The 13,232-nt window shown below is 35.8% G+C and overlaps 1 protein-coding gene across 4 annotated transcripts in view; it reads right to left on the bottom strand.

Annotated features, from left to right (window-relative positions):
- The window catches only part of SLAIN2 (SLAIN family member 2), an 87,497-nt gene that overhangs the window by 31,300 nt on the left and 42,965 nt on the right, over positions 1-13,232 (bottom strand). For all 4 annotated transcript variants that reach the window (XM_002709425.6, XM_070068194.2, XM_089325393.1 and 1 more), the window contains exons 3-6: positions 12,265-12,429; positions 10,013-10,174; positions 5,204-5,563; positions 4,603-4,740 (exon numbers count right to left, since the gene is read on the bottom strand). In XM_002709425.6, coding sequence (XP_002709471.1) covers positions 4,603-4,740; positions 5,204-5,563; positions 10,013-10,174; positions 12,265-12,429 — 825 coding nt within the window. The remainder of the gene's footprint in view (positions 1-4,602; positions 4,741-5,203; positions 5,564-10,012; positions 10,175-12,264; positions 12,430-13,232) is intronic.

The raw sequence follows: 13,232 nt of genomic DNA, 5'->3' as shown, positions 1-13,232 counted from the left end.
CTCTATAACTGCTTTTCCAATAAGTAAATCTTACCAAAAAAAAAAAAAAAAAAAAAAAAGGAAATGGATATTTGTGGGTTTCAAATGAGGTAATACATGTGAAAATACTTTAAACATCTAAAAATACTAATCAAATTTTCAGTAATATTTTTTAAAAATTGGACTGTCTTGGGATTTTCTCTGTTCCTTTTACTTATTTCTGAACCACTAATTATTTTTCTTTAAACTTTCTACTAAACCTGTGCTGCAGTAGTCTTAGTAAAAGGCATTATCTAATTTGAAAGACTGCCTCTGACAAGCATTTATTCTTTAATTGAAGAAACTGAAGAAATGACATTTACCCATGACCTCTGCAATGCTCTGGTTTTCTTAAACTTTTTAAGTTACTCATTTTCCAAATATAGAAATTGAAAATTGGTAGGAGCTTTAAAAGTGAAAAGACATTAGAACTCTTATAATGTTCGTATCTGAATGCCAGCATCCACAATAATGCAGCCATAGCCAATAAGCATGTAAAAACAGTGATTGGCATAGTAATAAGGCAAAAGAAGTGGTCCTTTAAGTGGAAGTAACAGCAACCTTGCAAAGTTAGCTTCATGCAAACCAGCAAGTAAGAACTAAAGCTTTACCACTTAAGAGCTGAAAAAATAAATATTTAAAAGAAAACAAAATGCAAAGTACCACAAAAATTACAAAATATCAACTCACTGTATAAAACACATAAAGCTTGCTATTAAAATATTTGCATTATACATCAAAAGAAGGCTACCACAAAAACCATACATATGTTAAAAGAACACTTAATATTTTTTAGCTATTGAAGATACATGTAAAATTTTAAGAAAAAGTTTTTTTCTTCATGATGTATTAACTTTAAACAAAAAGTTTTAATTATTTTTATAAAATGAATGTTAAGTTTTAAAGTTAACTAATATTGGATTTACTACTTTTTGAATACATTTTCAATAATGTAATTCTATACTAAAGCATGTTTGTGACATTTTAATTATACACTTTATTACAGTTAAATAAATATCTATGATTAAAAAGAATAACTTACTTAACTCCTCTACTTGATCATTATTCAAACACTGAAATAATACACCATTATGAAACTACATGCATATTTTCTACCCAATAGTAAATTAGTGATTAGAATACCATTATGTTTTACCTTTTTATTTTTGTCAATTATCATCTTCTGGGGAAAAAGAAAAATAACTTGCCTATAGAAAAAAAACTCTAGGAAATCAGCAAGTGATTATATAATAGTAATTCTACCACTAGAGAAGGCAAGTAAATACTATAGTTTAAAATATAGCCAGCACATTTTTCTATTAGCATTCTTATTCCAGTTTCCCAACATTGTCTTTTTCACGAAGAATTATTTTCATTTCTATAAAACTATCAGAAGCTAGAACAGTTCCAATAAAGGGCATGTATAAGGGAACAACCTGAGGAAAAAGGTAGAACTGCTAATAATGGAATAAGGTAAACAGGATATAGATACAGCTGATTTTATCAAACAGCTGGGACACTGTTTAGAGATTTATAATGTAAAGTTTTAAGAAATTCTGAATTTAATTCAAATTAAATATAGAAGCATCTCTGAAAGCCAAGTACAAAGATTGCTTTGGACTGTCAGTGTGTATATTGTAGAAACAATACCCATGAGTTTTATTACTTAGCTTTCTGAATGATATAAAATTTTTTTTCCTTCTATATTAATATTGTGTGTTTTTTTGGTATCAACTAAGTATATAAAGAGGAAAAACTCTTAAAACGGGATATTCTCAAGTGTAAAACTAACTGAATTTTCAGGTTTAAAGGCATAAAACTTATTACTATTTCAGAGATAATAAAATTAAAATTCTAACCTTCTTTTCATTTAAAGTTTTATGAATTCCTATCTTCTATACCATTTTTAAGTACTATAAATACAATAATAGAAATATTAATTATACAATTTATAGTATCAATCCACAAGACCTGGAATACTAAGTTTAAAATTTAATTTGACACAAAACATGTTTAGCATATATAAAGCTGAATAAATGAGGTATATAAATCTTGAGGAAACAATTTTTCATAGTGCTTTAATCTCAGAAAACTAGAGATTACATTTCTGGATAATTTTTATACCTTGGTACTAAACCATGAATGTGACAAATCTTTTTAAATGAACCTGGATTCTTGAACTGGATCAACATGGGTTTGAACCTAACCTGCCACTTAAAAGCTGTATGACTACAGATAAATTATTTAACCATTCAAAGCTTCTGTAACTTGTAAAATGTGCTAGTCACTGTACTCCCTTCACAGAACTATTATAAGGATTAAACAAGACTACCCATGTAAATACTGTATAGTGTGAAATTCTGTTGTATACATAATATCATATGCAGCTGGTAATAGGAAAGTTTGTCAGTATATCATAGAAGCCATTTTTTATCTTCTTAATTTTAGAGGCAGAGAGACAAAGACTAACAGAAAGTTCCCCAAATGCTCGCGAGCCAGGAACTCGATCGTCCACATAGGGACCCAATCACTTATTATCATCTGCTACCTCTCAGGGTGCACATTAGGAGGAAGCTGAACTGGAACTGGAGCACAGCCAGCATTCAAACCCAAAACTGAAACACTCCAATATGAGATGCCGGTTTCTTACCACCAAGCCCAGTGTCTGCCACATAAAACTCATGTTGATTGTTTTTCCCCCTTAGCCTGTTGATTTTTGAGCCATCAATGGACAGTAGCTTAACAAAAGATAAATAAAATCAGCTATGCACAACACAGCCAAAGAAGGGTATAAAAGAATTAAAGAATTGAATACTTTAAGATTTTATCACTCACTAAGCAAGTTATAAATGAACAGTCAATAACTTCATGTTTGTATCACTTATTCCTCACAGCTTTGAGGAAATGAAGGCTATTACTTCCAATACTGATGGTAATATCCCACAATGGGAATATTCACCTCTTGTGCCTTACAAAGATCTGAATGAATATGCACCCTTTGTGTTCCATGGCAAAGTACAGGACAGATGAGAGCTGTAGAACACAAGGGATATATACTGAGCATTTGTAAGATCATAGAAATGACTCTACTAGTTCATTTAAAGTCAACTAAAGGTCACATTTATTATAGTGAAGAGGTAATAGTTTCTTCAAAGTATTTAATTCTTTTGTACAGTAATGTACAGAACAACCATTTAATCCTGCGTTACTTTTTTATACCTCAGTTTGGCCACTTTGTTTTCGAGGTTCACACTGTATTACTCTCTGATATTTGTGTTGCATGAGTCTCCACATTTCAAAAGTCTTTCCCCTCCCTTTCCATCAAGATATCGTCGCCTATTTAAAAAAAATAAAGTCCTATATTTGTTGCAGTATTTACTTTATTCATTAAGGATTTAACATGCCTTTGTATTAGCATTTTTATGGAATCACCGTTCTTATTTTTTTCTCCCAGAAACCTTTAATCATTGTTTTTATTAATGCTTAGTAATGAAGCTACTTGAGTTTTAGGTGGTCTGTTCCGAGACTATTTCCCCTCCAAATCCCATCAATTTTAATGTGCAGTATTACAGAATGTGAAGTTTTTAAGGAATGTATATTTTGTGCTACAGTAGAAATGTATTTATTGACATACTACTTGTCATACGATCACTCAAAAATTTATTACCAATAACGACTGAATAAAACATGTACCTCCATTTAGAAAGATCTGCCACAATCATGGATTAGTATCCATTTAATTAATCATTAAAGTTAAAAACTATAATCAACATTTTTTCTTTGCTATACTTAATAATTCATTTTCTCTGAGTTTAGTTTTAACTCTAAGTATTTATTTCCAAAAGATAATTTAAGTACAGAAATACTGACCACATCTTCAAAAAATGACAATGTCTAGTAATTCACCATCTCAATTTTAGTCTATATTTTAAGCAGGATTAGGATTATGTATTAATTTGACATCCATACTGATTAAATATTATTTCATAAAATATCCTTTACAGGCACAAAATCCATCCAGTCAAAATCATAAATTTCATATTAACAGACGTGGAAGCAAAATCAGCAAAGGGTTCTTGTGATGTACTTTTGTTTTGGAAAGAAAAGGGCTACAAAAATCCAACTTACTATAGATTCACTATATTACAAATATGAATACAGAATTGTTTATTTTGATTACGGTGTGTTCTAAAATACATAACAATAAACTTTTAGATATTTTAAAAGTGGAGAATATTAAAGACAATTTAAATATTTACTCTGGAATATATACTTTGAACAGCATACTGGCTATTATTTCTACTTCTAATTTCTATAAGCAAAAGCTAATTCCACCTTTAATTTTTAAAAACAGAGTTCTTGCTTACTATAAAATTCTGTAGAGACTAGAGTTTCATAGAACAAGGTATTTTCTAGGGACAAACTTTAAATTTTAACATAGCTATAATTATCTTATAGCAACTAATAAAAACTAAACTTTACCACAGCTATAGTTTAATACAGCTATTCAGCACAAAATAAATATCTATAATTTTCACTTTCCTTTAAATAACTGATACATGAAAGTGTAAGAAAAATACTTACTGGCTGAAGCCTGAGGTTGCATGCGAGGTATTCCTCCATTTGGCACTTGAAAATTTGAGTCACTTCTGCTGCTTTTCACTGAGTCAACTTGTGTATTAGATGTTCGGGACAGGTTTGGAAGACTGCGTCTTAGTTTTTCTACAATAGAATTTTCATTAAAATCAAATCAAATCATTCAGCTAGGCAGAGAATTAAAACATTAATGAGAGTTCAAAAATTAATTTATTTAAAAATTCTGCATACTGTAGAAGAAGAAATAGCAGCTACTTACATTCTTTAAAACAAAACAAAACAACCCAGAGTCTATTTATGGCAGGAAAAAGAGAATCACAAGTCATATATTTAAATCTAAATCTAAATAATCAAAATACAGGTCACTTCAGGAGTAACATAAAGCAAAAGAAACATAACCAAGTAAAATAAAATTCACTTTCTCTTTTATTTATATACTGATTCACTATTAGTAAAATGGTAAACCTGAATAAACTTTTAAGTCAATTAACTGAAATATAAAACCTTGGCTAAAGTTTATTGTCACACTGAAATATGAAGGACAATTTTTTCCATAAACATTTCAATTATAAAATCCGCCACTTTTTACCTTCATTTTTAACATTGCTTGTCTGTAAATCCGTGGGATGGCCTTGAAGTGAAAGGCGAGGTTGCTGTAAGCGGCTAATCATGGGCTGTGGGGACACTCTACTGTATTCTATTCCCCGAGCAGGAGATCGTGAACGAGGTGAATTTCTGGGAGACTGCTTAGGTGATGGTCGAGGTGAATTGCGTGGTGATGGTGAAAACCTGTTAACAGCAGGGTATACTGCATGATGCATATTGTCATCTTCATCATCTAAACTTTGTGCATCAAGTTCCTGATCACTAAAAGTACCCCTTCTTGTAGAATTGCAAGATGAACCAGAACTACGCCGAGATGTGGTGGCTGCGTATTCCTGCCGGAGACCTAGAGATAATGAATGTGTTAATTTTATAATTATACTTTTAGACAGCCAGATATTTTTAAAATTTAAAAGTAAAAGATTATCATTGAGAAATTCAAGTAGTGTATAAAGTGTAAAGGAAAGCTCCATTTTTCCTTTCAGATACCCTCCCATATAAGGATGCATAAGCTACATCTGAAAGTCATTTTTAAATTACATGAAAATCCATAAATCTCTGCCCAATTTCAAGATTTTTTTCTTGAATCTAAAATATAAATTACAAGATGGAACTATAAGTTTACAAATATTTCCACTCTTCAATATAGTAATATAACTTTTTTAAAAGGATTTATTTATTTATTTGAAAGTCAGAGTTACACAGAGGAGAGGCAGAAATAGAGAGGTCTTCCTGGTTCACTCCCCAAGTGGCTGTAAAGGCAGGAGCTGTGTCGATCCAAAGCCAGAAGCTTCTTCCGGGTCTCCCACACGGGTACAGGGGTCTGCTTTCCCAGGCCATACCAGAGAGCTGGATCAGAAGTGGAGCAGCCAGGACTCGAATCAGCGCTCATATGGGATGCCAGCACTGCAGGTGGCGGCTTTACCCACTATACCACAGCGCCAGCCCCAGTAATCCAAATTTGAAAGTAACATTAAAGGAACATTTAAAGAAGAAAATTTTTGTTCAACTAGTGAATAGAATACACATCAGTAAATAAACAGACTCCTTGAATACTTAATCTTGGCATAATTTTACTCATGAAGGTGAGAAGTGCCAAGGAAACTTCTATCCCATATCAGGAGCTCAATACTTGGGCATAAATGAAACTTCAACTGCTTCATTATAAAACAAGCTTAAGGGAGCAGCATGGTCCCTCTTGAGATGCCAGCATCCCACGAGTGCTGGTCTGAGTCCCAGCTGCTTCACTTTAAATCCAGCTCTCTGCTAATGTGCCCGGGAAAGCATCAGTAGATGGCATGGGTGCTTGGGCCCCTGCCAACCTCTGGGGAGACCCAGATGGAGTTCTAGGCTACTGGCTTTCGCTTGGCCCAGCCCTGGCCACTGAGGTTATTTGAGGAGTGAAACAGTGGATGGAAGTGCTCTCGCTCACACTCTCCCTCTCTCTCTGTAATTCTGCCTTTCAAATAAAAAAAAAAAATTTTTTTTTTTTTTTTTTTCAGAAAAAGGCTCAAATTCTAAGCTTTCAAGTGAGAATTCTCAAAGAGGTCTCCTATGTAGCTTGATACCTTCAGAAACACCTAAGAGGGGCCGGTGCTGTGGTGCCGTCTAAAGTGTCGGCATCCTATAAGGGCACTGGTTCAAATCCTAGCTGCTCCACTACAGATCCAGCTCTCTGCTATGGTCTGGGAAAGCAGTAGAAGATGGCACAAGGCCGGCGCTGCGGCTCACTAGGCTAATCCTCCGCCTTGTGGCGCCGGCACACCGGGTTCTAGTCCCGGTCGGGGTGCCGGATTCTGTCCCGGTTGCCCCTCTTCCAGGCCAGCTCTCTGCTGTGGCCAGGGAAGTGCAGTGGAGGATGGCCCAAGTCCTTGGGCCCTGCGCCCCATGGGAGACCAGGATAAGTACCTGGTTCCTGCCATCGGATCAGCGTGGTGTGCTGGCCGCAGCACGCTAGCCGTGGTGGCCATTGGAGGGTGAACCAATGGCAAAGGAAGACCTTTCTCTCTGTCTCTCTCTCTCTCACTCACTGTCCACTCAGCCTGTCAAAAAAAAAAAAAAAAAAAAAAAGAAGATGGCACAAGTCCTTGGGCCCTGCACCCGCATAGGCAACCCGGAGGAAGCTCCTGGCTTCGGATCAGCACAGTTCCAGCCATTGGGGCCAGTGCTGGGAATGAACCAGTGGATGGAAGACCTCTCTCTCTCTGCCTCTCCTTCTCTTTCTGTGTAACTCTGACTTTCAAATAAATAAATAAATCTTAAAAAAAAAAAAAAAAACACCTAGGCAACCTTAGAAGTCCTTCAAAAACTACAAATCCTTGAGAACAAAAGTATATGTTTATTACACAATATATTCAACAAATAAATTATGATGCAAAAACAATATAGAATTTAGATAAGGTATTATTTTAAGCAAGTCTTGCTAAGTATCAGCAACCCAGTCAAAAATATTTGTTGTCATACACAGAAAATACTATCAATGGGGTTCCCCAAACTAGTGGGTTAGAATAACTCCAGGGTATCTTTAAAACTAGAAATTCCTGCAGTCCACTTAGTCCTATAGTTAGATTTGGGAACCACAATAGTAACTGATAGCTTCTTAGTGTCTAGTTACAGCAAACATGGCATCAAAGTCATCTAATACCAGTGAAAGAGTGCTGTTTCAGAAAAGAAAAACTAGATCCTAATACAGGCTCTCCATTAACAAGAAGATCCTAAGGAAGTCACAATCACCACAGACAGGATTTTGAATTTCTCATCTTAAAAATGAAGGAGCTTGGACAACAGCTCAAATTTGTAATTCTGCATTTATAACTGTTACAAAATACCTGGAGAGATGATGTAAAAGGAAAATCATATCTTTTTTTTTTTTTTTAAAAAGGGAAGGGAATCATTTTCATGGAATTATCACACTTTTAGGATTTTTAAAAAATATTTATTTGAAAGGCAGAGTTACGGAGAGGCAGAGGCAGAGGCAGAGGCAGAGGCAGAGGCAGAGGCAGAGGCAGAGAGAGAGAGAGAGAGAGAGAGAGAGAGAGGTCATCCATCTACTGGTTAACTCCCCAGATGGCCACAACGGCTGGAGCTGCATGGATCTGAAGACAGGAACCAAGAGCTTATTCCGGGTCTCCCACTTGGTCACAGGAGCCAAAGAACTTGGGCCATCCTGTACTGCTTTCCCAGGCCATAGCAGAGAGCCAGACAGGAAGTGGAGCAGCCGGGACCCGAACTGGCACCCACATGGGATGCCAGCACTGCAGGCAGCAGCTTTACCCACTATGCCACAGTGCTGGCCCCTTAGCATTTTTTAATTCATGTATTCATGCATGTGGATGGCTTAGATGGGGCTATTAAAGTACAGTAAGGGGGGGCTAGTGCTGTGGCTCACTTGGTTAATCCTCTGCCTGCGGCACTCGCATCCCATATGGGTGCTGGGTTCTAGTCCTGGTTGCTCCTCTTCCAGTCCAGCTCTCTGCTGTGGCCTGGGGAAGGCAGTGGAGGATGTCCCAAGTCCTTGGGCCCTGCACCCACATGGGAGACCAGGAAGAAGCACCTGGCTCCTGGCTTCGGATTGGCGCAGTGCGCCAGCCGTAGCGGCCATTTGGGGGGTGAACCAACGGAAGGAAGACCTTTCTCTCTGTCTCTCTCTAACTCTGCCTGTCAAAAATAAAAAAAAATAAAGTACAGTAAGACTAAAATTTCTATTATTTATTCCAAAACACAATAAAAATGGCTGGCTGAGCTTTTATTTTGAAAATTTATTTTAGTTTTTTGAAAGAGAGATAGACAGCCGGTGCTGTGGCTTGGTAGGTTAAGCCTATGCCTGTGGTGCCAGCATCCCATATGGGTGCTGGTTTGTGTCATGTCTGAGCTGCTCCTCTTCTGATCCAGCTCTCTACTAATGGCTTGGGAAAGCAGTGGAAGATGAGGCAAGTGCTTGGGCCCCCACACCCGTGTGGGAGACCCAGAAGAACCTCCTGGCTCCTGGCTTTGGATCAGCCATTGTGGCCATTTTGGGAGTAAATCAGCAGATGGAAGACCTCTCTCTCTCTCTGTCCCTCCCTCTGTCTATAACTCTGTCTCTCAAATAAATTAATTAATTTAAAAAAATAAAGAGACAGAGATAGATAGAGAAAGAGAGATCTTCTATCCACTGGTTTACTCCATAAATGCCCACAACAGCTGGGACTGGCCCAAGCCAAACACAGGAGTCAGGAAGTCAATGAGGGTTTCCCATGTTAGTGGCAGGGACCCAACTATTTGAATCATCCACACACTGTCTCTCAGGGTGCATACCAGCAGCAAGCTGGAATTGAGAGCCAAGTCTAGACTCGAACTCAAGGCACTCTGATATAGGATGCTGGTGTCCCAAGCAGTGACTTTACCACTATCCCAACATCTGCCCCTGACTAAGCTGCTAAGGAAATACTGGAATCTATAAAGTTAGGGTCCAGAGGAGAAGTGAATTTATTTTAAGGTAGAGTTAGGCAGCTGCACTAATAAGCAGCAGGGTAACACACAGGGTCTAAGTACCAGGCACAGACCCTGACCATGAAATGCCTTTCTTTGCTCCCTGTACAATAAAATCGCTGTAGGTAAAATAAACTCTCAAAACAAGTTAAGGGACAAACAAGTGTACATATGTTGAATAATTCTCTGAAATGTCCATTTCAATATTCCTACTTTCAAAACCTTATTGTTCCTACCATTTTAAGATGTACTTAGTACCCAGGACAAAATGACAAAATTACTGAGTAGTGAAAAAACATCAACTTTTAACAAAAGAAATACTTACTTTCTTCCTGCATCCGGGCTAGAATCTGCACATCAGTTACATCATTTAGCTTATAATTGGATCCAATTGAATCTTCATCTAATTCCGAAGCACTTAACTCACTATCTATAGAGGACTGAGGACTAAGGGGAGGATTTCTGTCTGATGAGCTTTTCAAGTTACCTTAAAAAGAGAAAAAATGTCAAGTTTTGGTAAGACAAAATTTAAATAAATGTCTTTTGCAATTAACATGAAATAAAATCCTCTGAATCAGTTCATTATTACGCCACCTTTTCTCAAATAATGAAATTAGAAGGTGACCTCATTAAGGAAAAAGAGGGCTATAGAGACTCCTTTATATACTACGGCATAAGTAGAAAACACATTTTCATTTAAGCATAACTTAGTTAGCTCTTAAAGAGCAATGAAGCTCTCAAAACAGTGCCCAACAAACAGTTGGTGTGCAGTAACTTCACTTTAGAGGACTTAAACTTTTACAAGACAGTCAACAAAACTGCTCCATAAGCTTTCTTCTTGCAAACACAGTAATTAACACCATCATCTTTTCCTTGAATAAAAACATTGGCTTTTCCTAAACAAGAAAGCTATAATGTGAGATAAATTAAATTTTCTAGAGATTTAGGAACAAACCAAAAAAAGAACACCAGGCTAATTTCTCTAGCATTTGTCTTTTGCATATTCTCATGTTTACATAATTTCTTTTCCAAATTAGTAATGGGGGCTCAAGGAATTCCCTAATTTTTAGTAGCAAAGCACAAAAACTGAGATGGAGAAAATGACTATATAGAAAAAGTATTTTGAAACATCACATGGTATCCCATAAATATGTATATTTTTTATGACCCAGTTATAGCTTAAAATAAAACTTCTTAAAATTTATGTGATCTTTCAAAACCAAAAGGGGACCAAAGAAAGGTCAGAGGTTGTCCAAAAGAGTTTAACCTGTCTCTAAAGAAATGCTTTCATTGACCACCAACTTGTGCTGAAGAATGTTGCCACTAGTATTTCTAATACTGATTTATTTGAAACACTTATTTCTCAGAATTTTTTTTTCCCATAAGAGCTAATTTCAACATGAAAGGCATGTAAGAAGAGCAAGAAACATACAAAATAATTAACATCTATTTTACCAGTTAAATAAGAGCATAGTGTACATGATGGGAAATGTACTAGAAGGTTAGGCTACAATAATGTCTGAATCAAATTCTTCATTTTAAAATAAATCCTGCAGGCTATACTTTTTAATATGACATTATCACAAGTGAAATTAGTAGTAAAGGACAACTTGTACATGTTATGCAAACAGCAGGATCAATAAAATCATTAGACTAGGGAGTACACAGGTAAAAAAAATTGAAGCAGTTTGTATCTTAATTTCTAAGGAAGCTGTAATAGTCATAACAATAGCACCAATACAAGTAACTGAATGGATGAATTCTATAGAAGAGTAGGCTACATAGTAAGAGAGTCAATTACAAAAGCAAAGCAAAACACACTTTCCTCAGTTCACAGCTGGTCCTTCCCAAAGCACCACTCCTGACACATTTACATACAATTTACATTATGGTTTAACTGCAGTGTCAAAGCTTATTATAACTCCTTAAAAAATGAGTTTTTAAACTCAGTAGGTTTTACAACCTAAACAGGCTGCTTTAAAGATCTTTTGATTAAAACAACCAGCCTTGTGATCTGATTTAATTAAATCAAGTTTTGGACGATCCAAGAAACAAAAACCTCTAAGTAGAAGGAATGGATAACAGACACCAAAACACGTAGATAGGAGGAATAGTTCTGGTGTTCCACAGCACAGGAGGTGACTACAGTTCATGGCTATCTATTAAATACTTTATGAAGAACTAGAAGAGAGAAGAACTCAAAAGCTCCAATAAAAAATAAATGATAAAGAACTGAAAATACTAATTACCTTGATTTTATCATTACAAATTGTATGCCTATATTGAAATACCACACTACACCCCATAAAATGTACAATTATTATGAGTTAATTAAAAAGAAAACACATTCACTAAAAAAACACAAACTCTCAGACAGGAGCTAAAGAAAACTATATGGGTATAACCTAACTTCGTACCGTTGAGACACAGTACTAACCTGCTGTAAGGTAGCAATGCAGTTAAGCTTCATTAATATTAAAAAAAAAAAGAACCTAAACTACTAAGAAAGTTATTTTCTGAGGTATGTCAGTCAGTTAGAAACCATTCCATAGTAAACTCTATTTTGCTTTTCCTTACCTGAATTTCCAGGAAGTATAAGCTGTTTGACTATAGGAGGTCGTACTGGAGTTGAGGATGGAGAATTGAAGCCACTGCTGTATGGGCTACTGGCATTTGGACTGTAAGGACTTGTGTAACTCATAGAGTTGAAAGGGTTATTATACAAATTCTGCCTCTTGAGAGCTGCATTAAGAGGGAAAATGAAATTTAATAATTGAGCTAAAGTTAGCATTTTATTTCAATAGTTTTCTTATTAGAAAAGCCATTAAGTCATTATTTCAATATAAAGACACAATCTTATAGTGGTAGGAAAAATCATAAGGTACTTCAAAAAGTTTATGGAAAAATAGAACTGGAATATATGCTTATTTTAGAGCACAAAACTGAAATGCATGTACAATTTTTTAAAAAGATTTATTTATTTGAAAGGCAGAGTTTAAGATTTATTTAAAAGGCAGAGATCATTTTTCATTATAAACATCTTCATAAAATTTTGGAATAACTCCTGTATATCATATTTAATAATCCCTACAAAATATTTCATTATCTTAATTGTGCTATGCAAATAAATAGTAGGCATATCAAACAACAAAAAGAATATAAGATTATCTCCTGATTATTAGCCACTAAAATAATAGTTATTTTCTTCAGAAGATTATCCTTTAATGAATATTACATCAATCCTGAGCTACCGTTAGGAATATTTATTTTTTTTATTGTTCTATAACGAACACACAACTTTAAGATTTTAAAATAGCCTTTCCAGGGCTGGCGCTGTAGTGTAGCAGGTAAAGCAACCAGCTGCAGTGCCAGCATCCCATATGAGTGCCTGTTCGAGATTGGCTGCTCCACTTCTGATCCAGCTCTCTGCTTTGGCCTGGGAAAGCAGTGGAAGACGGCCCAAGTCCTTGGGCCCCTGCATGCAGGTGGGAGACCCAGAAGAAGCTCCTGACTCCTGGCTTTGGATTGGCCCAGTTCTGGCAGTT

The sequence above is a fragment of the Oryctolagus cuniculus genome, chromosome 2 (assembly GCF_051225735.1).
Source record: "Oryctolagus cuniculus isolate XC-2025 breed Fujian yellow rabbit chromosome 2, ASM5122573v1, whole genome shotgun sequence".
In the NCBI taxonomy this organism is placed as follows: domain Eukaryota; kingdom Metazoa; phylum Chordata; class Mammalia; order Lagomorpha; family Leporidae; genus Oryctolagus; species Oryctolagus cuniculus.
The sequence above is the reverse complement of the archived record's forward strand: the minus strand, read 5'-3'. Positions and strand labels throughout refer to the sequence as shown.